Genomic DNA, 26170 nt, shown 5'->3' with positions numbered 1-26170 from the left:
ATTGTTAGGTGGTAGTAATGAGCAGTGGAATGCAAACCAATACTATGCCAGGATCACAGATTTTTAAAAAATTACTTTAGAAGTAAATGAATAACTGAATAACTTATAGAAAATAGCATGTTCATAAACTTTGAGAATAAACAGGTAGAAATAAACAGGTAAGAAATATGTCAAGAGGGGCTGAGGTTGTGGCTCAGTGTAAGAGTGCTTGCCTTGCAAGCATGAGGCACTAGGTTCAATCCTCAGCACCACATAAAAATAAATAAATAAAATAAAGATATTGTGTCCCTCTACAACCAAAACATTAAAAAAAATATGTCAAGAAAGAAAGGTCAGTGGGATTAATTCCTGATAGGATCTGTTGGGGTCATGGTAAAGTTAGATTTTATGAATATAGGCTTCTCAATGTATTTCAGAAGATACATTTCTTTAGAAACACAGGCACACTAAGGTAAGTTCTGTTTGCCAGTGACTCCAGTACCCACATTAATATAGGATTGACTTGTAGATGAAACTCCCCTGAATAGAATGGTCACCATGACAATTCCTGAGAGGATTTATTAGGGTCAAAAACTCTACTGCCAGTTGTGAAGAAGGAGTTAGTTGAACACCTGATTTTCAGAGTGCAGAAGGTAGATCCCATTTCTCAAGGCAATCATACAACAGCAATAAATTTGAAGACGGCACTTTTTTCATTGTCGTTCTCTGCTCAGAGATGACCCACTCTTTCTCAAGAGTGCTTTTTGCTTGAACCTTACTTGACTTTCATTTATAATAAGGTTCTCTTGCTTAGCTTTTCATATCTGACTTGAAATTTCCTTTTGTTAGGCCATAAGAATCAAGGTTTGGTGTTTCAGCTTCCCATTTTCTGTGACAAGATGTGTTTGGCTATTGGCCAGAAGAAAGAAAAGAACATGTGTGTTTTTCCAAAGAGGGCAAAAAGGATTGATCAATAGGAGATTGCTGTGGACATTTTCTTTGGGGATATTATATGAAAGAAATTGAGAATTGATTGAATGCTGGTAGCAAGAGAAATAAGTAATAATTTTTATGATATTTGAGCCTCTGTTCTGAAAAGGATGCAGGATCCATTTCCAGGTATAGGAGATTAAGAAGAAGAAGATAATTTGAGAGCTAACAGCAATTTTATTAAATTTAAAGTGAATTTCAGGTAGATAAGTCTAGGAGATAGCAGAAATATGAAACTAAAGCTTGGAAAAAAAGTTAAATTGAAGACCTGACAAAAATGATTAAAGAATGCCATATTATGTGATTATTTTATCTGATTTAACAAATTTGGTTACATGAAAATTTAGATGTTGTTATTTTGAATCATTTTTAGTTATTATTTCAAGGCTCTTGATGTACAAATGAAAGCACTGCAGCTGTTAAATTACTTTTCCATGTTGAAGGAATCTTTGTGCAGCAATATCATTTTTATATTAATTCCCAAATATGAGTTATGCAATATCTTTTTATATTTTTGTGAGACTATTATGAAGTCACTAGTCATTTCTGCATATTAAAAACTCAATGCCATATGGAACAAAGAATTGGATAGAAAAGATTATTTTAACTAAGGTATAAAAATATATGTTCCTATAGGTTTATCATTACAGATCGATTTTGCCATTCTTCATTTCTTCTGTCTTTAAGCTTAGGTGATATGTATTTGATGTATCTATTGGGGCCTACACACTTCATATTCTGCATCTAGGAAACTGAAGTAAGACTCCGTAATGTATTAATCTCTACATGTAAATTAAAATTTTAAAATATTTTAAAATTATAGACAACAATGGTCTATAATTAAAAATAGAAGTATATGAAATAATTATGTAACCTCTCATTTTCTCTGTCTTCAATTTTACTTCCCAGCAGTTAATATTCCTAGTCGCTTATTATGTATTCTCTTCAAATATTTTTTAATAAAGAGAAACTTGTAAATATCATCCATTTTATCTTAATATGAACTTAACCACACATTTTTCCATAATTTTTAACTGAAAATTGTGATGAGCATTTATTTCTTTTTTAATGTTCTAGGAGAAACAATATATATCAACATTTCCATTATTTCTTCTCTTGGAGAAGTTTTCCATACTATTACAACATCAATGAGAAAGATTTTAAGAATCAGGACTCTATGGTTTAGACATTAGTGAATCTGAATATTATCTGTGCACAGGTAATAAAATGAAATTTTAAGAAAGATCTCCATTCATTATTTTCATACCATATATGCAAAATTCATTCTATATGTTTTTCTGTGAAGGGCCATTTCAAATATGTGTTGATATTCCTAAGTAAAAAATGTATTAAGATCTGTCTCTTAAATTCTAGTTAGTTGAGAGATGGATCAGTGACATACAGAGACATAATTCCTAAGAAGTTGAGAGAAAAACATTTTGTTCTGTGCATTAAAAATTAGACTAGCTTCAGAGGCTAGTTTACCATTTTTATGCATTAAAAATTAGACCAGCCTCTGAAGCTGTGTGTATAGATTCATCCAACACATTGGAGAGGAAGGTTTGCAGTCTCCTATGAGACCTGAGGGGATGTTAAATATTATATCCAATTACCTTTTGCACTGTCTGCAGTGAAGGCATGGAACAGATGTGACTATTTGGTGAAATTTATACTTTCTTTTAGAATTCACTATGAGATTAAGTTAAAGCTAGCTGTACACAAAGGTACTTATAATGATAAATCTTTTTTGTCCTCCATTCTGATATCTTCTTGGCTTACATTACATTCTTTTCTTTCTTTCTTTTTTTTTTTTTTTTTTTTTTGGTACTAGGGATTGAACTCAGGTTAACCACTAAGCCACATCTCCCGCCTTTATTTATATTTTATATAGAGACAAGGTCTTGCTAAGTTATTTAGGGCCTCATTAAGTTGCTGAGGCTGGCTTTGAACTCGCAAACCTCCTACTTCAGCCTCCTGAGCTGCTGGGATTATAGTTGTATGCCACTGCACCTGGCACATTATATAACTTAAGATCTAGTTTCCAATGAAGGAAACATCAAATGACATTTGGGTAATCAGATTGATAGTTCAGAACTCTAATGAGATTCTTGCTTTCTGCAAGCTACAAATTTTATTACTGGAAGGTTTTGGTCAGCTTTAAATAGTATGAAATAAAAATGGTAGATAGTATTTATAGATATAATTTTATTTGGAAATTTACTAGTGACCACACTGGTTACTATCAGAGCTATTAAAGCAGAGAATGTAAATTAAATAAATACAGAATCATAATTATAAGTACAAATTATAATTAAATTAGTATTAATGATGTTTCAAATATGATTTAAAACATTTTAATTTGTCTTGTGTCTCTTACTACTGTTACCAGTAATAATCCTATCAGAAAACCTCATTTTTAAAGTAGTAGTTTGGAAATTCCATGCTACATTAATTCCCCTCCTTCAATATAGGTCATATGCTTTTGGTTAATTTATAATTTATTCTGAGCAGATGGTTAGTATCTACATTTTTATTTAATTATTTTTCATTGATTTACAAACTTCTTTCACTCTTTAATGAGTTGTTGACCTATCTACAAAGTATTATTTTCTTCTAATCTCCTTTTCATAGAGCAATCTTAAATGACCCACGTCAATTGGTCAACCCAGTTGGCTCTGAGGTCTTGAATTTTCTTTATGTAATCATGGGGCCTCTCAACACACTGCCATTTTCTTTCATCTTTGTTTTAATACCTCCCATTTATCCTTGATTTATATTGTTTTACATACATTCTACTATTATTTAACAAGTATCTTTTTTCTTCTCTTTTGATTTTTTATGTAATCCTCACTCCTATTCCCTATGTTTACTTTAATGAAGACAATGACTTGCCACAGTTAAAAACCATGTAGTCTAATAGATCTAGTCTAAATTCCATCTTGTCTAGCTATATGATCTTGTAAATTTAATTCCTTTTCAGTCTCAATTACTTCTTTAATATAAGGCAGCTCTTCAAGGTTATTGTGAGATTTTGGAAGTAAAATAGCACCAGCTCTGGTAAATGCCACTTAAATAACACTGAGTCACCACAGGCAGATGAGCTCTTAATACAAAACCCTTAGGTTAAATGCTTTTCCAGAATCCATAATTATTCATGGTCTTTAAACGGTATACATATTCTGTATGTTACTTAAAACTTCCAATAAGTGAGTCAACATTTGTAAACAAATTGGTAATTCTTTAGGACAATAATTCTGTGTGAATTATTATAAAGAAATATGAGCCTCCCCCAACATGATGGAGATTAGGGCCTACTTTTTCTTCTATTAGATGCAGGGTCTCTGGTTTAATTCCTAGGTTCTTGATACATGTTGAGTTAAGTTTTGTGCATGGTGAGAGATAGGGGTTCAATTTCATTTTGTTGAATATGGATTCAGTGTTCCCAGCACCATGTGTTGAAGATGCTATCTTTTCTCCAATGTATGTTTTTGCCACCTTTGTCTAATATAAGATAATTGTAATTTTGTGGGTTAGTCTCTGTGTCCTGTATTCTGTACCATTGGTCTACCAGTCTGTTTTGGTGTCAATATCATTGCTGTTTTAGTTACTATTGCTCTGTAGTGTAATTTAAGCTCTGGTATAGTGATGCCACCTGCTTCACTCTTCCTGCTAAGGATTGCTTTAGCTATTCTGGGTCTCTTATTTTTCCAGATGAATTTCATGATTGCTTTTTCTATTTCTATGAGGAATGTCATTGGGATTTTGATTGGAAGTGCATTAAATCTATATAGTGCTTTTGGAAGTATGGTCATTTTGATAATCAGTCTACATCAAAAGTACTTAAAAACAGCATACTACAGGGACATAGCTACATCAATGTTTATAGTAACACAATTCACAATAGCTAAACTGTGGAACCAGCCTAGACGCCCTTCAATAGGTGAATGGATTAAAAAATGTGGCATATGTACACAATGGAATATTACTCAGCAATAAAAGAGAATAAAATCATGGCATTTGCGGGTAAATGGATGGAGTTAGAGAAGATAATGTTAAGTGAAGTTAGCCATTTGCAAAAATCCAAATGCCAAGTGTTTTCTTTGATATAAGGAGGCTGATTCTTAGTGGGTTAGGGACTGGAATCATGGGAGGAATAGACGAACGCTTGATAGGGCAGAGGGGTTGGAGAGGAAGGGAGGAGCCATGGGGTTATTAATGATGGTGGAATGTGATGGTTATTATTATCCAAAGTACAGGTATGAAGACAAAAATTGGTGTGAATATATTTTGTATACAGAGATATGAAAAATTGTGCTTTATGTGTGTAATAAGAATTGTAATGCATTCCACTGTCATATATAAATTTAAAAAAAAAAAGAAATCTAAGTCTCCTATCTTCAGTCTTCCATCAGTTGAGGTGAGAGGTGTGATAGTACCACCAAATGGATTATGAAAACATTCATTATTCAAACTTTTAAGATTTGGAATTATGGATAAAAGGCTAAGAATCTAGAAAAAAAGGGGGTTCTTTACTGCCTTATTTATTGTGGTCTGATTTTTTTTTCTTATTTTGAATACCTGCATGCTTTCTAGATTTTTTAAGTATGGGGTAACAGACACTTTTTCTTTCCTCCAGTTCCACAACTAATTTTCTTCCACAGGTATCCTCGAGAGTCCTTTTGAGAATGAAAGGAAGGAAGGAAATAGAACTATTTTAAATGTGAACATACTTAAATGGACATAGCAAGTTCACGTCACATTTACAATTTTTTTCTCTCTAATTTGTCACAATGTGAAGTATATAATAATATTTGGAGAAGAATACACAGAAATCATTAGTATTCATTTCTTGGTTTATGAGGAAGCCTGGCTCCTTTTATATATTTTAATTGGAAGATGATTTAGCAGAATTTGTAGTTAAATACAAAGTACTAGCAATTTCAGATTGTATGCATTTTATTGTTTTACATAAGTACTTATAAGTTTTTGAGAAATATAGAGTGTCTTATTGATGAGTTAGCATTGCTTTTTCTTTATGAAATGAGGGTCAGTATAGATTTAGGTCTGTTCTCTCATTACCTACTAATTTATGAAAATGAATGTTGTGATTAAATCATAGTCAGGTAATATATAATTATTCATCAGAATTAATTTCAGAATTTATTTTTTTTCAGTGTCCTACTGAAACCAAAGCAACATTTGGGGTTCATCTTAAAATAGTAGGAGACTGGACAGGTATGTAAAACATAGAGGGTTAATATATGTGCTTTGATAATAATGGGTCATGCCAATAATTTGCATGTGTTTAAGTTGTATAATTACTAATACTCAAGGAGAAGTGTATGTGTTTCAATCTATTGTTCTGATTTCTTTCTTTGCTTCTACAGTTTTGACATGTAAGTTTTGTTTTTGTAAGATACATTTTTAATTAGAATACCTTGAATATCAGTAAAAATCAGCAAATCACAATTTTCTGCCTACTAGTCAGATATACTGGAAATATTGAGAATGCTGAAATGTGTTTTAGAAAACATAATTTTAGAATTCATGCTAGGATTGACTCTCAAAATAGTCAACATCTGATCTGAGATAAAACAAGTCTTCCGATTCTTTTATATATATGACTATGGAATGCATTACAATTCTTATTACTCATATAGAGCACAATTTTTCATATCTCTGGTTGTATACGTAGTATATTCACACCAATTTGTGTCTTCATACTTGTACTTTGCATAATAATGTCCATCATATTCCATCATCATTAATAACCCCATGTCCTCCCTCTTCGTCTGCCACACCTCTGCCTATCTAGAGTTCGTCTATTCCTCCCATGATTCCTCCCTATCCCACTAAGAATCAACCTTCTTATATCAAAGAAAACACTTGGCATCTGGATTTTTGCGAATGGCTAACTTCACTTAGCATTATCTTCTCTAACTCTGTTTACCTGCAAATGCCATGATTTTATTTTCTTTTATTGCTGAATAATATTCCATTGTGTATATATGCCACTTTTAAAAAATCTATTCATCTATTGAAGGGCATCTAGGTTGGTTCCATAGTTTAGCTATTGTGAATTGTACTACTATAAACGTTGATGTGGCTGTGTCCCTGTAGTATGCTGTTTTGATCCTTAACATGACCTTTTGTGTAGTGAATCTATACATACATTAACATCACAACATCTTTGAAACAGTGGTCACTTTGTATTAAGAGTTTTGATTAAATAAAAGATATATATTCCTTTGACCCACTAGATTGACTGACAAGGCAGCTTTAAGTTGTTTTTTGAAGGAAAGAATGAAAGAGTAAACATGAACAATATAAATTAGAGTAGTTCTATAGCTAAGCACTAGGCAAAGAATTACCCTATAAAATATTTGTAATCAGAAAAATATAGATTTGGTGTTATATAGGGTACAATAGAAACTTCATAGAAAAGACAGAATTTGAATTGAATCTTGAAAATCAGGTACATGAAAAAATATGTAGGTAATAAAGTGAAATTTACAGCATTGTCAAAAGTCAGTGAAGGTATGGACTAAACCAAACTTGGAAATAATGACTCCATCAGCCTTCAATCAGTCAAACAAAAGGCAAAGTCTCTCACAGGAAACAACAACAACAACAACAACAAAATAGTCAACTTAATAAAATCAAAGATTTTCTTTTGGCAAAAACTATGCAAAAGCCATTTTGGGTCACCCTGGTGAAAAGTACTGATGCCTCCCTCCATCAGATATTAGAATAATCTTGATATTCTAGGGAGCCTTTGAGGACTTTAGAACACTGATGAAAATGGTATTAATAAGCTTCTATTTGGATGAATTAGAAACAAATGTCGCTTCTGAAAGCAGAGTAGAAGGAAGTCCTAGAAGGTTAGAGATGGAAAACAGAAGAAGTAGATTTGTGAGCACAAGTTAAGAAGTAAGCATTGGAAAAAAAGAACTAGTTTCTTTTGAATATCAGGGAAGGATAATATGTTGGGTATTAAGAAATATTTTGGCATGAGAAAAAGTGTAGTGGGATATAAGCAGATTATATAATATAGTTAAAAAAAATAATAGCAGTGTGTACACAATCCTCTATCTTTAAAGCACTTTAAATGACTTGAAATTCAACAGTTTAAAGGATCGGAAAATATGGACCATAAAATTCAATTGATAAAAACCTAAATAAGTTAACAAGATCTTTGAGCTCTAATGTCTTACCCAAGTGTAAGACATTAGACATCATAAAATCAGACTTAAAATAGCTAACATTCATATAATAGTATTCAAAAGAGACCAAGGTAGTCCATAGGTAGAACAACATGCTGGAGTATGAAGTATTCATTCTTATGTTATATTCTTATGTATAACCAGAATCAGCTGATAAAATCACAATTGTTTTGGTCCTGCTTGGGAAATAAAGAATTAGGGAAATTTTTTACTGGTAAGAATTATAGTACAGTAGAAATAAAGTTCAGTGATAAATGCTAATTGATAGAATTCTACATCTGGAAGAACAATGAAGACCTAATTTAATTTAAGGGTAAGTGTAAGCTTCATGATGGTTTATTACTAACTATTGTTTCTAAGTTTCTTCTCAAAGTTATTTTTTATCAGTAGCTTATTAAAATAAATGATTGCATAACCATTTATTTTAATTATCTCTATTAGGAACACATAATGATGTTAATTTATCCTTCATTTTAATGTACTGTACCATTGAAAGGAAAACAAGATCATTCTATTCAAAGAGTAAAGTTGTACTCAGATGCTTTTCAATTAGTAGACCTTCTTTACTGTTGACTTGAAATACTTGTTGGCTTAGAAAAAAATGTCAAGCATTCATGCAGAGAACACCTAAATAATTCTACCACTGACATTTTCTTTCAAAAAAAGACTTGGCTGCCTTAAAAAAATGAGATTGCAATTATTGAGGGAAAATTGAGAACACTACTCCTGAGATCAGGATCACTGGTTTTTATTATAAAATTGATTAGAACTCAGTATTAAGAGCAGTAGTTATAGGAAATATCAGAGGTGCTAAGGTGTTTGAACATCAATGGGTTTGTTTTACTTAGAGATATTTAATTGTAACTTTTCTATGGTGATATACCTTCTGCATGTGCAGTGTACAGGAAATAAAGAGCAGATTTATGAGTGTCCCATAAATGTTTATTCCAAAATAAATTTACTATACATACTGCAGTGTTCCCAAGAAATCATGAAGAGCTGCATAACACAGAGCAAGGTGGCATGTAAGTTTCACATTTGTTGTCTAGATTTTTATTTTCACTAGGCCTCTAGTGTGAGGCCTCCTAAGAGTGCAAGATGCCCATTAAGTTTGGAAAATTTATATATTTTAGTATATATATATATATATATAAATATATACTCTCAATGGCTATAGCCACAAAGGAATAACTGGAAATGTACTTTATGTTGTTGTTGTTGTTGATATGCCTAGAGAATTGCACTGGTTAGAATCCCACAAGCACTAGTTAGAATCCCACAAGCACATTGAGGGTTTTTTCTTGAAATGATGAGAGAGTAAAGTAGATTAGCCAAATAGTTTTCTCTTTTGGTTGAAATAATATTTTTGTTGGTATTCTAGAATCAATCATGTTCTCCATTTGCAAACATATGGTCCTAGATTGCCTATTGACTTGGTCATCATTTTTTAAACTGTTGAAAAAATGTCTTAGTTTTGTTATATATGATTACTGTGAAATTTTCTGAGGTATGCTATAAACTTGGTCATTTTAATGGTCTAAATAGCAGCTTATTTCACAGATCATTGAATTCAACTGCAAAGGTATTATACCTTCACACTAATTTAAAATTTTGACATTGACATATTCGATAATTAATGAATAGAAAAGAATTGTACATAAACATGCAATAGAGGACTTGTTGTAAGACAGATCCTCTTGGAATCTGGGGTAAAATTTTTCATATTGTTTATTTTTGATGGGGTACAGAGCATTGTGGATTTGACTTGATCTCATCATATTAATTACTCAACAGTGCAGATAATCTTAGATGCAGCCTTAGTTAAAGAACAGGTAGAAAAAAGAGGCAATAGCTGTTTCTTTTTACTTATTTCTATACAATTACGTAAACCAGGAATATTTCAGACATCATTCAGCTGATTTTTCATAAAGAGATTAAAGCATAATATGTATTATGTGTTTAAAATAATTTAACAGACTTTTGATTTATTCCTTATAAGTAAAAATGTGACCATGATAATTACAAATGCTATTACCTTATGGTTACAACATATTTTAGGTCAACTGTATCATCTACTTTGTGCTAAATATAATAGCGAAGAGCTTTGGGTTGATGCAAAAAAGCAAAAATAAAATAGTGTTTCTATTGAATGTTTTACCCATTTGAAAGCCGTGCTAAAAAGAATATCTAAAATAAATTGGAGCAGACTAATTTCTTTGAATAATACAAATCATTTTTGTGTATATGAAATTTCAAGCTTTTACATAATTCATGTAAATGTTAGTCTAAAACAATAATAAATATATACTATCAATGGCTATAGCCACAAAGGAGTAACTGGATATGTACTTTATGTTGTTGTTGTTGATATGCCTGGAGAATTACACTGGTTAGTCACTTGTGAAATATAATATTTAAGCTATTTGCTATTTTGACTAAAATGAAATATACATTTAATACCTATTATATTCTAGACTCTGTTTAGTCTCTAGGAATATAGCACCAACCAAAGCAGACAAGGTTCCTTTTTGCGTAGACATGTATTCTGGTCAATGAAGACTTCTAGTAATCAACAAAGCACTTAGTATATTATTGGACTTTTTCAGGACTTCCATTTATTTATTTATTTTTTCTAATTTAATGGCAACCTATTTGAGGACTTGGGCCAGGATCTGACTCATAATTTGAACGGGTAACTCTGGATGCTGTATAGAGAGGGTACAAGTAGGCAAAAGTAGAAACAGGAAGATGAGATGAGGAAAGCTTTTGCTGAAGTACAAGTAATAGAAAATGCTAAGTTAGCTTAAGATGATAGTGATTAGAGGGAAGTGAGATATGGGTGGATTTTACAGGTATTGTTGATGACAGATTTTGTTGATGCATTGGAGTTTAAATGTAAGAGAGGTTAGGAATCAAGGAAGACTCCAAGATTTTCAGCTTGATTAGATGGATAGTGCTGCCACTTGTTGATATAGAGAATACTACTGTATGTTGGGGATCACAAGTAGACACTGAAAGTTCAATTTTGTACATATTATATTTGGATTTCCAAGAAGGGACATTTTTAGGAATTTGCATATACAAGCATACCTTGAAGATACTGCATGTTTGGTTTCAGACCACTGCAATAAAGCAAATAAGATAGGTCTTGTGAATTTTTTTTGTTTCCTAATGTACACAAAGTTATGTTTACAATATACTTAGTGTATTATGTGTAGAGTGGTATTGTGTCTAAATATGTACATACCTTAATTACGTATTCTTTATTCTTAAGAATAATAGTGATCATCTGAGTCTTCAGCAAGTAATAGTGGAGGGTTTTGCTTTGATGTTGTTTTCTGCTGATTTGGCAGAATGATGCTTCTAAAGGGATGGCTGTGGGAATTTATTAAAGTGAGACAAGGCTGCAACACCCATTGATTCTTTCTCAAAATAATTCTCTGTATTATTTGATGCTATCTGATGAGATTTTTCCCCCCATAGTAGAACTTCTTTCAAAACTGGAGTCCATTCTCTCAAATCCTTATGTAATATTCTAAATCCTTTGTTCACATTTCAAGAATATTCCCAGAATTTTCACCAGGAGTAGTTTCCATCTCACAAAATCATTTTCTTTGATCATCCATAAGAAACAACTCCTCAAATGTGGAAGTTTTACCTTGAGATTGCAGCAATTTAGTTGTGTTCTTAGGCTGCACTTATAACTGGTTTAGTTGCTGTTTCTGCTACATCTGTTGTTACTTCTTCTATTGAAGTCTTGAGCCCTTGAACTCATCTATGGAATTTGGAATCAATTTCTTCCAAACTTCTGATAATGTTGATATTTTTACCCTGTACCATGAATCACAAGTGTTTTAGTGGCATCTAGAATGATGAATCCTTCCCAGAAGGTTTGAATTCACTTTGCTCAGATCTATCAGAAAAATCACTGTCTTGGCAGCTATAGCCTTAAAAAATGTATTTCTTAAATATTAAGACTTGAAAATTGAAGTCACTTTTTGATATGTGGGTTGAAGAATGGATGTTGTATTAGCAAGTATGCAAATAACTTTGATCTTGTATATCTCCATCAGAAATTTTGTGTGATTTGGTGCATTGTCAATGAGCTGTAATATTTTGAAAGGAATCTTATTTTGTTGAGCACTTTGTCCCAACAGAGTGCCTAAAATATTCAATAAACCATGTTGTAAACAAATGTGCTGTCATTCAGGCTTTGTTGTTCAATTTACTGGGCATAGGTTGAGTAGACACTATAACTCTGAAAGGACCTAGGAATTTTTGGAATGGTAAATGAACATTGGTTTTAACATTAAGTCATCAGTTGTATCAGCTCCTCACAAGACTGTGAGTCTGTCCTTTGAAGCTTTGAAACCAGACAATTGACTTCCCCTCTCTAGCTAGGAAACTCCTAGATGGCATCTTCTTCCAGTATAAGGCTATTTCATCATCTACATTGGAAATCTGTGGTTTAGTGTCACCATTCTCATCAATTACATTAGCTATATTCTAGCTTCTTCTTTTTCTTTTTTTAATATTTTATTAGTTGTCGGTAGACCTTTATTTATTTTTATATGCTGCTGAGAATCAAACCCAGTGCCTCACACATGATAGGCAAGTACTCCATCACTGAGCCACAACCCCAGCCCTATTCTAGCTTCTTGCTGCACAGTCTCTATCAGCATTTGTATGGAGATGGAGCCTTCCCTTAAATTCATGAGCCAATCTCTCCTTCCTTTAAACTTCTTCTGTGGCTTCCTCACCTCTCAGAGTCATCATAGAATGGAAGATAGTTAGGACATTGCTCTGAATTAGGCTTTGATTTAGGGAATGTTGTGGCTGGTTTGATCTTTAATCCAGATCCCTAAAACTTTTCAGCAGTAGGATTATTTAATTTTTTTTATTATACAAATGTTCACTGAAGTAGCACTTTTATTTTTTCAAGAACTTTTTATTTTTGTTCAAAACTTAGCTACTATTTGGTGTGAGAGGCCTAGCTTTTGGTTTATTTTTGCTTTGACATGCCTTCCTTACTAAGCTTAATTATTTCTAGCTTTTGGATTTAAAATAAGATGTGTGACTTTTCATATCTCTTGACTACTTAGAGGCAATTATAAGATTTTTATTTTATTTTTTTGGTACCAAAGATTGAATCCAGGGGTGTTTAACCATTGAGCAACATCCCAAGCCCTTTAAATTTTATTATTATTATTATATGTATTTATTTGTTTGTTTGTTTTTGAGACCCAGTGTCACTAAATTGCTGAGACAGGCTTTGAATTTGTGATTCTCCTGCCTTAGCTTCCCAAGCCACTAGGATTACAGGTGTGCTCCACTGCACCTAGTAATTATAATGTTTTTAATTGGCCTGAATTTGAATATTGTCATGTCTCAGGAAATGGGGAGGCCCAAGAAGAGGAAAGGAGACATGAATGTGCCTGGTCAATGGAGCAGATAGTATACACACATTTATTAAGTTTTGTGTCGTAGGGTTCAGTTTGTGGTGCCCCTAAACACTTACAATAGTAACATGAAAGATCACTGATAAAAGAATATACTGAAGGACTTTGAAATATTTAAGAATTACCAATTGTGATAGAGATGTGAAAAGAGCACATGCTGTTAGAGAAATGGTTCAATGCAGGGTTGTTTCAAATGTTCAATATCTGCAATATCTGCAATATGAAATAAAGTGAAATATATATGCTTATGGAAGTTAGAGGTCTTGGCTAGAGGTCTCAATTTGGGGATCATTGGTATATTAACAGTTTTGAAGCTGTATGGAATCACCTACAACAGCAATTTTCAATTTTGTCATATCTAACATCTTCTTTTTTAATATTACATATGTCCATTTTGCATTCTTAAAATTACATTTACAGGCAATATGTATGTAATTTAAAGAACAATTTAATATACTAATTTAATATAAGAAATATAACATAATTTAAAAAAATATTTAAAATTTAGGGATGACTACACCAGGAGTCATAATGAAGTAGATGTAAACCTATATGCAAAGAAAGATCATGAATAAGACAATCTTACTACAAGCTTCAAATACAATTCAAATACCAAGGAAATTGTTCCTTTACTGTCTTGCTCATACTTTCATGATCAAATACCATAGATTAGGTGGCTTAAGCTACACAAATTTATTTTCTCATAGTTGGGAGACTGGAAATCCAGGAACAGGATACTACTATGATCTGTTTCTGGTGAGGCCAGTCTTCCTGGTTTTTACACAGCCACTTGTCACTATGTTCTCATGAGAGACATGAAGCATGCTGTAAGATATTAGAGAAGAATGAGCTAGTTTTCTCCTGTTTGTATAGGAACACAAATATATATATATATATATTTTTTTAATCAGTGCCCTGCATTTGTAACTTTGTTTAAACTTAGTCACTTTTGTGAAGGCCCTGTCTTCAAGCATAGTGACATTGTAGGTTAGAGCTTCACCATGTGAATTTTGGGGGCATAGAATTCAATTCACAGCATATACAAAGGGATTTTCCATCTTTTGACTTAATTGTGAACACAATAGACCTATGCTTCTTCAGTTTACAGGGTAGTTGTAATCCTAGAGATTTAATTTGTATATTAAAATCATGCAAAAACTTTGCATTTTTTATAATTATAAATGAGGTTTTTATTTGCATGAGTATCCAGGAAGTTAATTGAAAAGTGTGCAGGAAGTGGTATTCTCTATAACACTACTGGATATCTAGTGTCTCTGACCCTCACCCTCTTAATATGATTAACTTTTCATCATCATTGTGAGGAGAAAATTGGTTCCCCAGCTCTCAAAATGTCTCATAAGAGGTGGCACTGTTCCTTCAAAAATAACTAATATAAGAAATATGCACAGTTAGAGAAAAGATATCACAGAATACCAAGCCCTAAAACATTTCAATTCAATTCATCAAGTTCAGTGTAGGTTATTAAGAAGGACTGGCCACCAGGCAAGAAGAGTAAGTAATATTGAGTCCTAGACACCACAGGCAATGCTTAAAAAAACAAGCAAACAAACAAACAAACAAAAGATTAATTATGTCAAATGTTGCTGAGAAGTAGACTAAAATGAAGACTGAATTTGGGACTGTGGGAGCTGGCTTTACTGAAATGTTGGGAACAAAAACCTCACTGAAATAGGTTTTCAAGAGATAATAATAATAAAAGGGCAAGTGGAGATGAAAAGTGTAGATAGATAAATCCAGGAGTGTGCTAAGGATAGCTCAGATGACCTTGAAAGGTGACTTCTCTTCCTAATAGCATATTCAGTGAAATTATGCTTGGTAGTTTCCCATTATTCACAGTGAAAGTATTTATTTTATAGAAATTAACAACCACTAATGCTGACACTGTCCCCTAAAATTCACATTTTGAAACTTCATCACCAATGAGATAGTGTTAAGATTGGGGGTGTTTAGAATGTGGTTAAGACATGAGGGCAGACCTATCATTAAGGACATTGGGGTCTTTATATAAGTGGTTGAAGGAGTAGGTTTGCTCCTTTCTGCTCTTACATCATGTGATATCATAGAATTCATCCCCTCTTGGCCCTCCTACCTCCTGCCATATGACAATGCAGCAACAGGCTTCATCTCAGAAGCAGAAGGCAGTCCTACCAGATACCAAGTTACCTTACTCTTTGGCTTCCCAAGTTCTAGAACTGTGAAAAATAGATTTTCATTGTTAATAAATTACCCAGTCTTAGTTTTTGGTTATGGCAATACTAACGGACTAAGACAATCATAAAGTAGTACTTTTTTTTAAAATAATGTATCCATTACTTATCTATTCTTAGACCTGACTATGGAACATGAGCCTGAACATCAGTGGACAATTTCTAAGGTTTATAATACAAATGAAATGAAGAAATAGGTCAGTGACAAGGCAGATATGATATGGGTATTTCATTATATTATGATATTTACATTGTAATAATTATAACCTATTTATATTTCCCTGGGAATGATATGAGTAATGAGATTGAAGTAAAGTGAGAAAAGTTTACCTTGCTGGAGAAAGTACAGTTATAGGAGCAAGTCCACAAGAGCCTGCTAAGAGATTCCATACAGTTTTGATCCCAATGTACAAGAGGAAGAATTGACTTAAGCTATGGTGGCATGAGCACCCATTCTTCATAACACAAGAGAAGCGGAGAATATGGTTACAGAGGATGAGTATTGGTGGTTGGATTTGGACTTAGATAAATGAAACTTCTATTTTGTTTCCTTCTGTTTCTTACTGAAATAACAGGGTTATCACTGAGAAGAAGTGTGGTAAAATTTTCAGTAAAAAAAAAAAAAAAGAGGCAGTGCATCATTTGAACTAGTATATTGATGAGTGAAGCATGATGGTCTCTCTGAATTGTGCAAAGTGGTTTTCTATGGTATGTGTTCCTAAATTCAAAGTGAGACCAGTCAGAATGATTGTATTTTTTTTTTCCCTAGTAACATTCACTGCTCTAGTTTAGCAGTTGAGCAGGTGGAGAGTTGGAGTTTAATCAGCACTGGTCCACTCCTGATTAAATTCACTGTAGTTGTCACCTCCAATCCATTCTCTGCACTGTAGCCATAGAAACCTCAGAGCATGAATCAAATTAAATCACTTCTCTTGCTTAAAATCCTTTAATAGCTTCCTATTGCTTCTAGGAGAAAGACAAAAATCTTTACTATGACCTAGAAGGGACTCCATGCTCTGACCCTCTCTACTTTTCATTCCGATCCAATTAACTTACTTTATGCTCACAACAACACTAGCCTATGATTCTTTCTAATTTTTTTTTCTTTCTTCCCCTGCTGTATATGTCCTGATTCAAATATTTACCCACCATCATCATTGCACACTGCCACCTACATGTGCACTTAGTCTCTGCATCACAGTTCAGGAGGCAATTGCTCTGAGAAAGCTTCTATATACCTTAACTGAGGTGGTTGGTGTTTTGTATAAGCTACCATCATGTTTCTTTCAGAACAGTTCTCTCCACTGGTAATCATATAGTCAAAATGTGATCATTTATGTAGTGAGTGAACCATTATAGACTCTAAGCACTATCATGGTAGAGACCTGTATCTCTTTTTGTTCATCATTGTACTCAATTTACAAATTGCTCATAGTAAATGCAAATACTTTTTAAGGTAAAGGAGGGGAAGGAAGGTAGGGGAAAGGGAAGGAGAGTGAGAAGGGAGGGAAGGAGACAAATAAATTCTCTGCATTATGAAAACCCACAAACTAGCTGGGCACAGTGGCACATGCCTATAATCCCAGCAACTCTGGAGGCTGAGTCAGGAGGATGGTGAAAGCCAGCCTCAGCAATAGTGAGGTACTTAGCAACTCAGTGAGTTCTGTTTCTAAATAAAATACAAAAAAAAAAAAAAAGGCTGGAGATGTGGCTCAGTGGCTCAGTGGTTGAGTGTCCCTGAGTTCAATCCCTGGGTATAAAAAAATCAAACAAACAAACAAACAAACAAAAAACTCACAAGCTAGTGGAAGTGGGGTCAGATACACAGAAATGCATGATATGTAACCACCCAAAGAGAAGATGCAGAAGTTTGGAGAGGGATACTTAGGAGACTTTCTGTGTCAAACTCAATGACTTGTACAATGTGGTAGATTATTCCAGGGAGAGAAATAGTTTGAATTGTTCAGATGAGTGAACCATCATAGAATGTCAGGATAATGTTATGCTGTTGTGAGGCCAGTCTGAGGGAGCATCCAGACGAGAGGGCATGAGCCGCTTGTAGGAATTGCTATTAAGTTTAATCTTTCTCCTAATGATGTTGGTGAAACACCAAAGCATTTTAAATTGGAACTTAGATCAAATTTGTAGTTTATATTTGTCACCCTATTAGTGGTCTACAGAATGAAAAGCAAAGTAAATATTTCTCTTACTGTTAAGGAAGCAGAAGAGTTTATTTCCTGAATTCTGAGAAGGCATCATCTATGGTAGCCAATGAATAGGACACAATGATTGCAATGGGAAGGAATTACTGCTAGCTTGATAAAAATATTAATGGGACAATGAAAGGGAAAGAGTGGAGAATGGTATAGATTGCTGAGAACTCCTGAGTCAATTATTAAAATAAGCAGAAAAAGTGTACAAAAAAAAAAAAATCAGCCCTACAGTAAATAGGCCCCTATGGTAAAGGACCTGTTTCTAAATTCTTCCTGTTTCTAAATTGCTCCATAACTTTGCAAAGACTGAATTTATAGTGATCTGGCCTATGATTAGCAGTGGGAGAAGGGTAGTAAGTACAGATGCAATTACCTCTGTATTTATGTAGATGAATCTGGGTCAAGAAGAAGATTAACCTGTCATACCTTAAAGCATCTATGATTTGAATCATGAAACACTGATTATAGCCTTGCATGAGTCTTTGTGGAAATCATTGAAAGTGATTAATTTAATGAAACTTAACACAGCATATTTACTATCCTAATAATCCACTCAGTGAATGACTTTCAGCAGAAATTACAAGGCTTATAAATGGTAACAGCACAGTTTGAAGAAAGAAAACAAAGTGCTAGATATAGCTGTGATGTTAGAATTATCATACTAAGAATTATTTAAAGGAAAAGGTAGACAACATGCAGGAACCGGTAGATACTGTAGGCAAAGAAATGATATAGTCATGATATTGGTTAAGAAACAATAATATTTTTCTTTTTCTTAAAAGAATGGAAAGATCTTTGTACACTAAGCCAAAGACATTGGACTTTGTTTTCTATTCTATAGCGGATGAAGAATCTCTGCTTCAGTACTTAACCTTATTATCCTGTAATGTCTCCCTATTACCGTAGAACTCAGTAAGTATTCAATGAAAATAAAGATCATTACTGTTTGAAATAGTTTTATGAAGTTTTTTTTTCAAGGAATGGGGATCTGGGTTTGACTGGTGAACTCATGGGCAGGGATTGGTTAAGAACAAGAGATCCTGGCAGTGGGAAAGCATATGCAAAAGGAAGTCAGAGGGGTCAAGGAAAACCCGATTTTGTTTGTTCAGAGTTTTAGGTTAGAACTTCATAAAACCAGAAAAGAGAACCTATATTTTTTGGATCTTGGATAAAATTGCATATTTATTTTTGAATATGGTATTCAGAGTTTGTGCAGAACTGAATTAGTATCAAGCTGAGCTTTGATCACTTTGAGGTGTTTCTTTGGTTGAATGCCAACATTGTTAAAGAAATGCATTTGCTGTGACAAATGAAAATACAGCATTTTCCTTAAAAGGCGTATTGTGTTGTGGAAAGCTTAGTAGCAATAATGTGTTTATCCAAAAATGCCTGTTTCCTTTCACTTTCCCTGAACCTCTGTTTTTCAGCCCCTGTCAATTTTTGTTATGGCTTAGCCTTCATGGTAATAAAACAGAATTTATATTTTATAAGAAAGCAGGTTATAGACATTGATTCATTGATGTAGTTTGAAGGCCAAGAAGTCTGTTTGTAGTTCTTTTCAAAAGTTGCTTTTGATTTTTAAAATAGTATGTTTAACAAGTGGAGAGCAGAATAATGAGTGCCAGATAAGTAGACTTTTATCACTCTGCTTCCTTTGAAAATTATAAGGATCCATTAAATAATTTTCCTTTGTGTAATATTGCATTTTCTACCTTAAGACCTTACAGTTTTTTAAAATACCAGGTGTTGAGGCATGCATATTGCATTTGACCCTGCTGTGCTTTTTTCTTATTATGTAATCCTTAGGCAAGAAGAAAGTAAAGGGAGTGGGCAGAGAAAAGGGAGTGTTTTCTTTCAAGAGAATGAGGCAGTGGAATAAACACTGAACTGTGAGTTTTTTGTTGTTGTTGTTGTTTTTTTGTTTACTTAATCACTTTGCTTCTTGCTATCCATATGAGCTCAGGACTAGCAGGTAGTTGTCTGGTTTTAAGTTTTCTCACCTATAACATACTTAATGGAGGGATTTGTTTCCCTGTTTCTGAACTCTTTATTGCTGTACAGAGAAGTATTTTCTAGGTTGTGGCTAATTTAATGCCACAAAAATGGTAGTGATAATAGACATTTGATACAGGTTAGGAAATCTCACAAAATATAATAGAGGATATATGCCAAATACAGGATTTTTGTTACTTATTTTTCTACATCCTGTTAGTGTTCCTATTCATTTATTACCTCTGGTTTGTACATATATTATGCTCATTGTTTTTGTCTTCTAAAAATTGCATACATGGACTTGTTTATTTTTTCTTTAAGAAAAGAACAAGACAGAATAAGACAATTTTTCTTTATACTTTTACATTAGCCTTAATATTCAGGAAAGTTTTATAAAAGAATTCCACTGATTATTTTTCCTTTTTAAATTGCTTCTGTCTGAATTCAGTCACAGAAACATGACCATATCTTTAATAAGAAAACATTTTTGCTCTGTAACTAGATTTCTTATTTTATCTAAAGTAGTATTAATTTGAATGTTTTTGTTGCTTTGAAAGCAATATTTTAAACAGCAACTATTGTTATCCAATACTTGGTTACCATGGTAATAAGGGACATTCATTTGATTTAAACAAACTTTTCCGAAAATGGAAATGTATGCTCTATATCTTTCCAGTTGGTATGGATGCATTCTGTCCACCCTTTATTCTCATTGTTTGTAGCAATTTGTTTTTCTAAGATTAATGCACATATTTCTTTTTCTAAAGAAAATGAAACATCAAATTTGGACAAACCACTAATTTTTGAATTCCTAGGATTAATGCTCTTGTTTCCCTCTTTAAGTAATTTTGTAATTGCATTTTAAAATCTGTTTTCAAGTAGCTGTAATGGCATTGCAATTCTTTTGTTGTTTTGGCATTTCTTTTTGAAAAGCAAAGCTGCCTGGATAATTTGTTTTATTTATAGTATGTGACAAAGAATGGCTATTCTATAAAAGTTTGTTAAATGAGTGGAAAAATGAAAAATGAATATAATAAAATATAATTGATAAAGTTTTTTTTTACTTTCCAAATTATCAATTTTATCTTAATTCTAAATTATCTTCCAATAGAGATTATTGATCTTTAATGATATAGAAGAAAAGGCAAAAATATTCACATCATCCAGCATCTTGGATCAGAAGGGCTCCCTGTTTGTTCTTCTTTTGCTTTTTGTGGGGTGGGGAACTGGAGATTGAACCAGGAATGCTTTAACACTGAATCAAATCCTTTTTATTTTATATTTTGAGGCAATTTCACCAAGTTGCTCACTTGTAGTTCTCCTGCCTAGAACTTGTAGTCTTCCTGCCTCAGCCTCCTAAATTGTTAGAATTACAGATATACCTGGATACGTCTTTTGCTTTTTATTATTTGCATGTTCAGCGAAGTTGGCTGTTCTTGTCTTTTAGACTATCAGAGTATTAATTTAGCTCTTTTTTATTTATAGTATCTGTAATTTTTGATAAAATATTTCTCCTTCACTTGGCCTCACTCACTGAATACCTAAGTTATTGTCTGACTTTTAGTACAAATCAACAAACATTTCTGAAAAAATTGTTTTAGATGTGCACATTTAAGCATATATACTTAAATAATACTTTCAAACTGTTGCTGAAAATTTAATTTGTACCATTTCTTTCAAGTTATATGTGCACTATGTATGTGCATGTATACATGTGTGTGTGCCTACATTGGTGTGATATAGAGGAGTTCACAATGCTCTAAAAGCTATAGTGTGAGAGTGTGAATGACCATCCTGAACGTTAATTACATGTATTGGGCACATCTATGTGGTATATCTACTTTTTAAAAATTACTACATTTAGATAAATACTAAAAATTAAATTTCAAGAAAGCTATAAAATTACAAATTCAAGACATTGGTAAAATAAAACAGGTTAATGACTTTTTTCCCCTAATTGTTTTCTAATCCCTATTATATTCATTGTTGACTGATATACATGCTACAGATTTTGGACTTCTGATAGATAGATAGATAGATAGATAGATAGATAGATAGATAGATAGAGGATGAAGTTACCCAACACCTTAGAGAGAAGGGAATGTTGGAGAAAATTTACTATGTGTGACTGTTCATCAATTTACCAAAATTCCTACAAAGAAGTCTTTCACAAACACTTTGGAAAATACATTGGTGATACATACTCCAGAATCCTTGAAAGAAGATGGTAACTCTTTTCATCCTGAGAATGATTGTGAAAGAGGTTGTCACTGAAGTGGGTTCCTTGATATCAGAAGAGATAATAAGGTCACCAAGAGATGGGGTCCTAGACATAATACCAATTTACAGAATCAAAGTGGGCATGGTTATCATAACAGGTAGCATTACTAGAAGAGTAATCAGAATGGTTTGATATGTGGATGTCTTTGGTGTTGAGTAACTGGTCATGGTGTCCTGAAGACTCAGATAAATAAACAACCTAGTAAAGTCTAACTTACTTTTATATAAATGAAGTAAACCTCTAGAATTCAATAGAGTCATGGCCTGAATCACCTCCAGAATTGTAGTGCTTTGTCCAATTCCCAAACTTGAACCAGTTCATAGATTCTGAGTCCCTCTACTAAAATTCTTCTTGATAAAAACCCTTATATATGTAAAAAATTAAAGTGTAGACTCTTCTCTTAGCCTTTCCCAAAATCATCCAAGCCACTTAGCAGGTCAGCTGGGTATTAGAGAAGTACCCAGTCTTATGAAAACTGAACATTGTCTCTAAGGCTACATTATTTCCTTAGAAAACAAAATGTTGCTATAGTTGGCTGGTAAAAATAGGGGCTTAAAGAAAACTAATAGAATTGTGGCTGAACTCAAGAATCATTATGAATATACTCCACCATTATTTGGTCAATTCCAGAATGCACTATTGGAGTAAGCATATTCAACCACAGTCATAACTCTCTTATTTATTTAATCTTCTTTTCTCTCTCTTATTATATAATGTTTTCTCTTTATTCACTGTTGACATTTTGTACTCTTAGATGAAAAAGAATCCCACATTCTTTTTCATTTTACTGATATTCTTAACTTTACCTTTTGTCTTTGTCATTCTTCTTTAATGCCACAGTCAACCTTCATTCTTTTTTATTTGTATAAATGTTGTTAAATTGTGACCTTTAGCTCCTGTTTCACTCACCAGAACATGGGAAGCTTAGTTTCTTCTGCCTAACTCATCTTTCCAAGTGAAAAATGTCTTTATTGCCTGTGATGGGGGATATTGATTCTGTACTTAAGGGGGTGGGTAGAAAAATGACAAAATAGAAAAGTAAAAGAAGTTTTCATTAGAAGAAAGTTTTATTATTTTTAAAAGAACAAATATTTGAGAGAAAGGATGTTCAGAAATACAGGAGAAAAAAGACTGAGGAGACTGCCTTCTAATTAAGAATGCTGAGATAGACAATCAGTGGGAAGAGAAATATGGGGCATGTTAATGTTTATGGACATTTGAAATGTTCTCTTTCCTCACTCCTACTCATTTTCCAATGTATCAATTGTGTTTTTTAAATACTATAAAATCAGAATTGTTTTATCATTTTGGATAAATGGCTAATCATCTGGACATTAAAACAGGGGTGAGGCCATTTGGATACTCATGTATTCATTATATCCTAGTTTCTGGTTTTGTTCATGCCATTTGTCACCTATCACATCTCTCTCTGTGTATTCAACTGCCATTTTTTGGACAGTTTTCATAAAATATGTATCAATTTTGAGGTACATGTTGACTCATCATCAACATATTTGTGTATTTTTATATGTTCAGTGAAATCATGTTAATGAAACCAAGAGTGGGAAATCTTCCAGGAAGGCAAATATTGACATACAATTTGTTTGGGTTATACCTTCATCATTAACTTTCTTGAAACAAGAGAAAGAAACAATGTTGAGGTTTATTAAACTTTGTTTTTAGCATATTGGTATTGAAATTATTTATGTCACCTTATAATAAATGTACATGAGTGTTCCAGCTACTCTTTATATTCCAGGGAAGGCTGTTTAACTTCTATTTTCTATGCATTTTACACATCAACATAACTTGATGGCTTTGTACATCCTATGGTTTGCAGCCCTGGACATGCCACAACTAGCTAATGGACCATGTGGCCTGCAGCACAGTTGTCTATTTTGCCTACCATCAGACCACAATCAGATAGTGTTACTTGTCCTGGGTTACCTGTGTCTGAGAATATTTTGTTTTAATAATGAGCACCTGCACATGCAATAGAGGTGCCATTTCTGAAACATCTGGAAAAGACTGGTAAAAGGGAAATGTTTTACTGTTGACCTTTGTTCCACTTAATCACGTACATATGTCTCACATAATTATATCCAAGAACATGGTAGAAGCTTTCAGGGAAAGTCTAATAATTCCATATTTTGTATATTATGTTCCCCAGATAGAAACTGACACTAAGGAGTGTATGAATGTGAAATGTTTTTTTTTTTTAAATGAATCAACATCTATGTGAGGAAGGTTAATGAAAAAGAAGTTGAACCACCATAAAGGCTTGGTGAAGCCCAGCTAAACTGGTGGTGGCTGTAGAGCGACTATTACTCATCAAGTTGCCTGTGTAGAAGCTAAATTATCCCTGGCTTGATCAGTCACTGGCTGTGAGCTGTTTGCTGAAAGTGATTACGTTTGCACCTAAGGCAGACCAAGACAGGGCTGCAGGCTGCAGGCTGCAGGCTGCCTGTACTTTCCACAGCTCAGCAACTAGTCCTTCTCTTTGGGGACTTTGGGGAATACTTTTCTATTTCAAACACAATACCCCTATCTTATTTTTTCTTATTATTTAATTTTAGAAAATAAAAGTCTGAGATGAATACTGTCCTAGGAAAAGAGTCGTGACCTCTCTCCTTTTCAGAGATTTTGGCCACATTCTCCTCATTTCCCCAAACATATGTTCTTTAAGGAACTCAAGGTTGAAAGATCCCTGAACTCATCTGATGTAGTATCACTGGAGAAAAGGAATTAGAAATAGAGGTCAGAGGCTAACAACTCAGGATTTCTGATAAGTTTTTCCCCCCAAAATTCCTGTTTTCCTCTTTAAGGAGAATTGGCAAATAGAAGCTGTATATACTTATGGTATACAACATAATGTTTGGCTTACATATGCATTGTGAAATGATTGCCAAAATCAAACTAATGAACATATACAACACTTCATGGAAATAAAAGCCTGGCTGTCTGTGTGTATGTGTGTATGTACATGTGAGATAATACTTAAGATCTCTTATCAAGCATCTTTTCTATAATAGTTGCTTTTAAGTACTGTAAACTATAAGTAAAAATTTGTCCCTTTATCATCTACACTCACTTATAATATGCCCTGCTTTATAAAGTAATCCTCAGCTTTTTTTGCAAAATGAAAGTAAAATGATATAAATATTATGATAGAATGATTTTAAAATTTAAGTTTCTAGGAGGGGGTAATGTTTCTTTCCTTGCAACATAACTTTTGTTACTACATACTACATTACACTAGCCATTTTTTTTAAAGCTAATGTTAAGTCTTTAATGGGCCTGTTTAATGGACTCGCTTGTGAACTTCATTTCAGTGCATTTTGAAAAAATTAAAATGGACAAATCAAGAGTGATGTATTAAGAGGAAGAGGAGAAAACTTTTACCTATTAAGTAAAATGTAAGGAACTTCTTTTCAGTTGTTTGAGGGATACGGTCAATCTTTAAGATATTTGAGTTTCTTTCCTCATCCATGATAGTGTAATATTTAAAAGTTGAAATATTTATTTTTATATTATAGAAAATTCAGAAGCAGTTAGGGAAGGAGAATCATCTGCAGGGAAGGCATAACCAGTTACCTGTCTGATGGCAGGGTTGCTGTAACCTGTCTGAAGGTGTCCCTCCAGCAAAAAGCTTTCGTTTGTTACAGATGAATATAACAAGGTAGCTATGATCAAGTCCTTAGATACAAAAATATGTATTTATTGAATTATTTAGTGTTCTGGCTATTGAACTCAGGAGTGCACTACCACCGAATTTCACCCCCAGCCCTTTTATTTTTCATATTGA

General features: G+C 33.1%; 1 protein-coding gene across 8 annotated transcripts in view; it reads left to right on the top strand.

Moving 5' to 3' along the window:
- Positions 1-26170, top strand: part of Nox4 (NADPH oxidase 4) — a 271262-nt gene that overhangs the window by 102134 nt on the left and 142958 nt on the right. For all 8 annotated transcript variants that reach the window (XM_078046845.1, XM_078046846.1, XM_078046848.1 and 5 more), the window contains one exon: positions 6144-6204. In XM_078046845.1, the coding sequence (XP_077902971.1) occupies positions 6144-6204 (61 nt within the window). The remainder of the gene's footprint in view (positions 1-6143; positions 6205-26170) is intronic.

Source organism: Ictidomys tridecemlineatus, chromosome 4 (genome assembly GCF_052094955.1).
Source record: "Ictidomys tridecemlineatus isolate mIctTri1 chromosome 4, mIctTri1.hap1, whole genome shotgun sequence".
NCBI lineage: Eukaryota > Metazoa > Chordata > Mammalia > Rodentia > Sciuridae > Ictidomys > Ictidomys tridecemlineatus.
The sequence above is the reverse complement of the archived record's forward strand: the minus strand, read 5'-3'. Positions and strand labels throughout refer to the sequence as shown.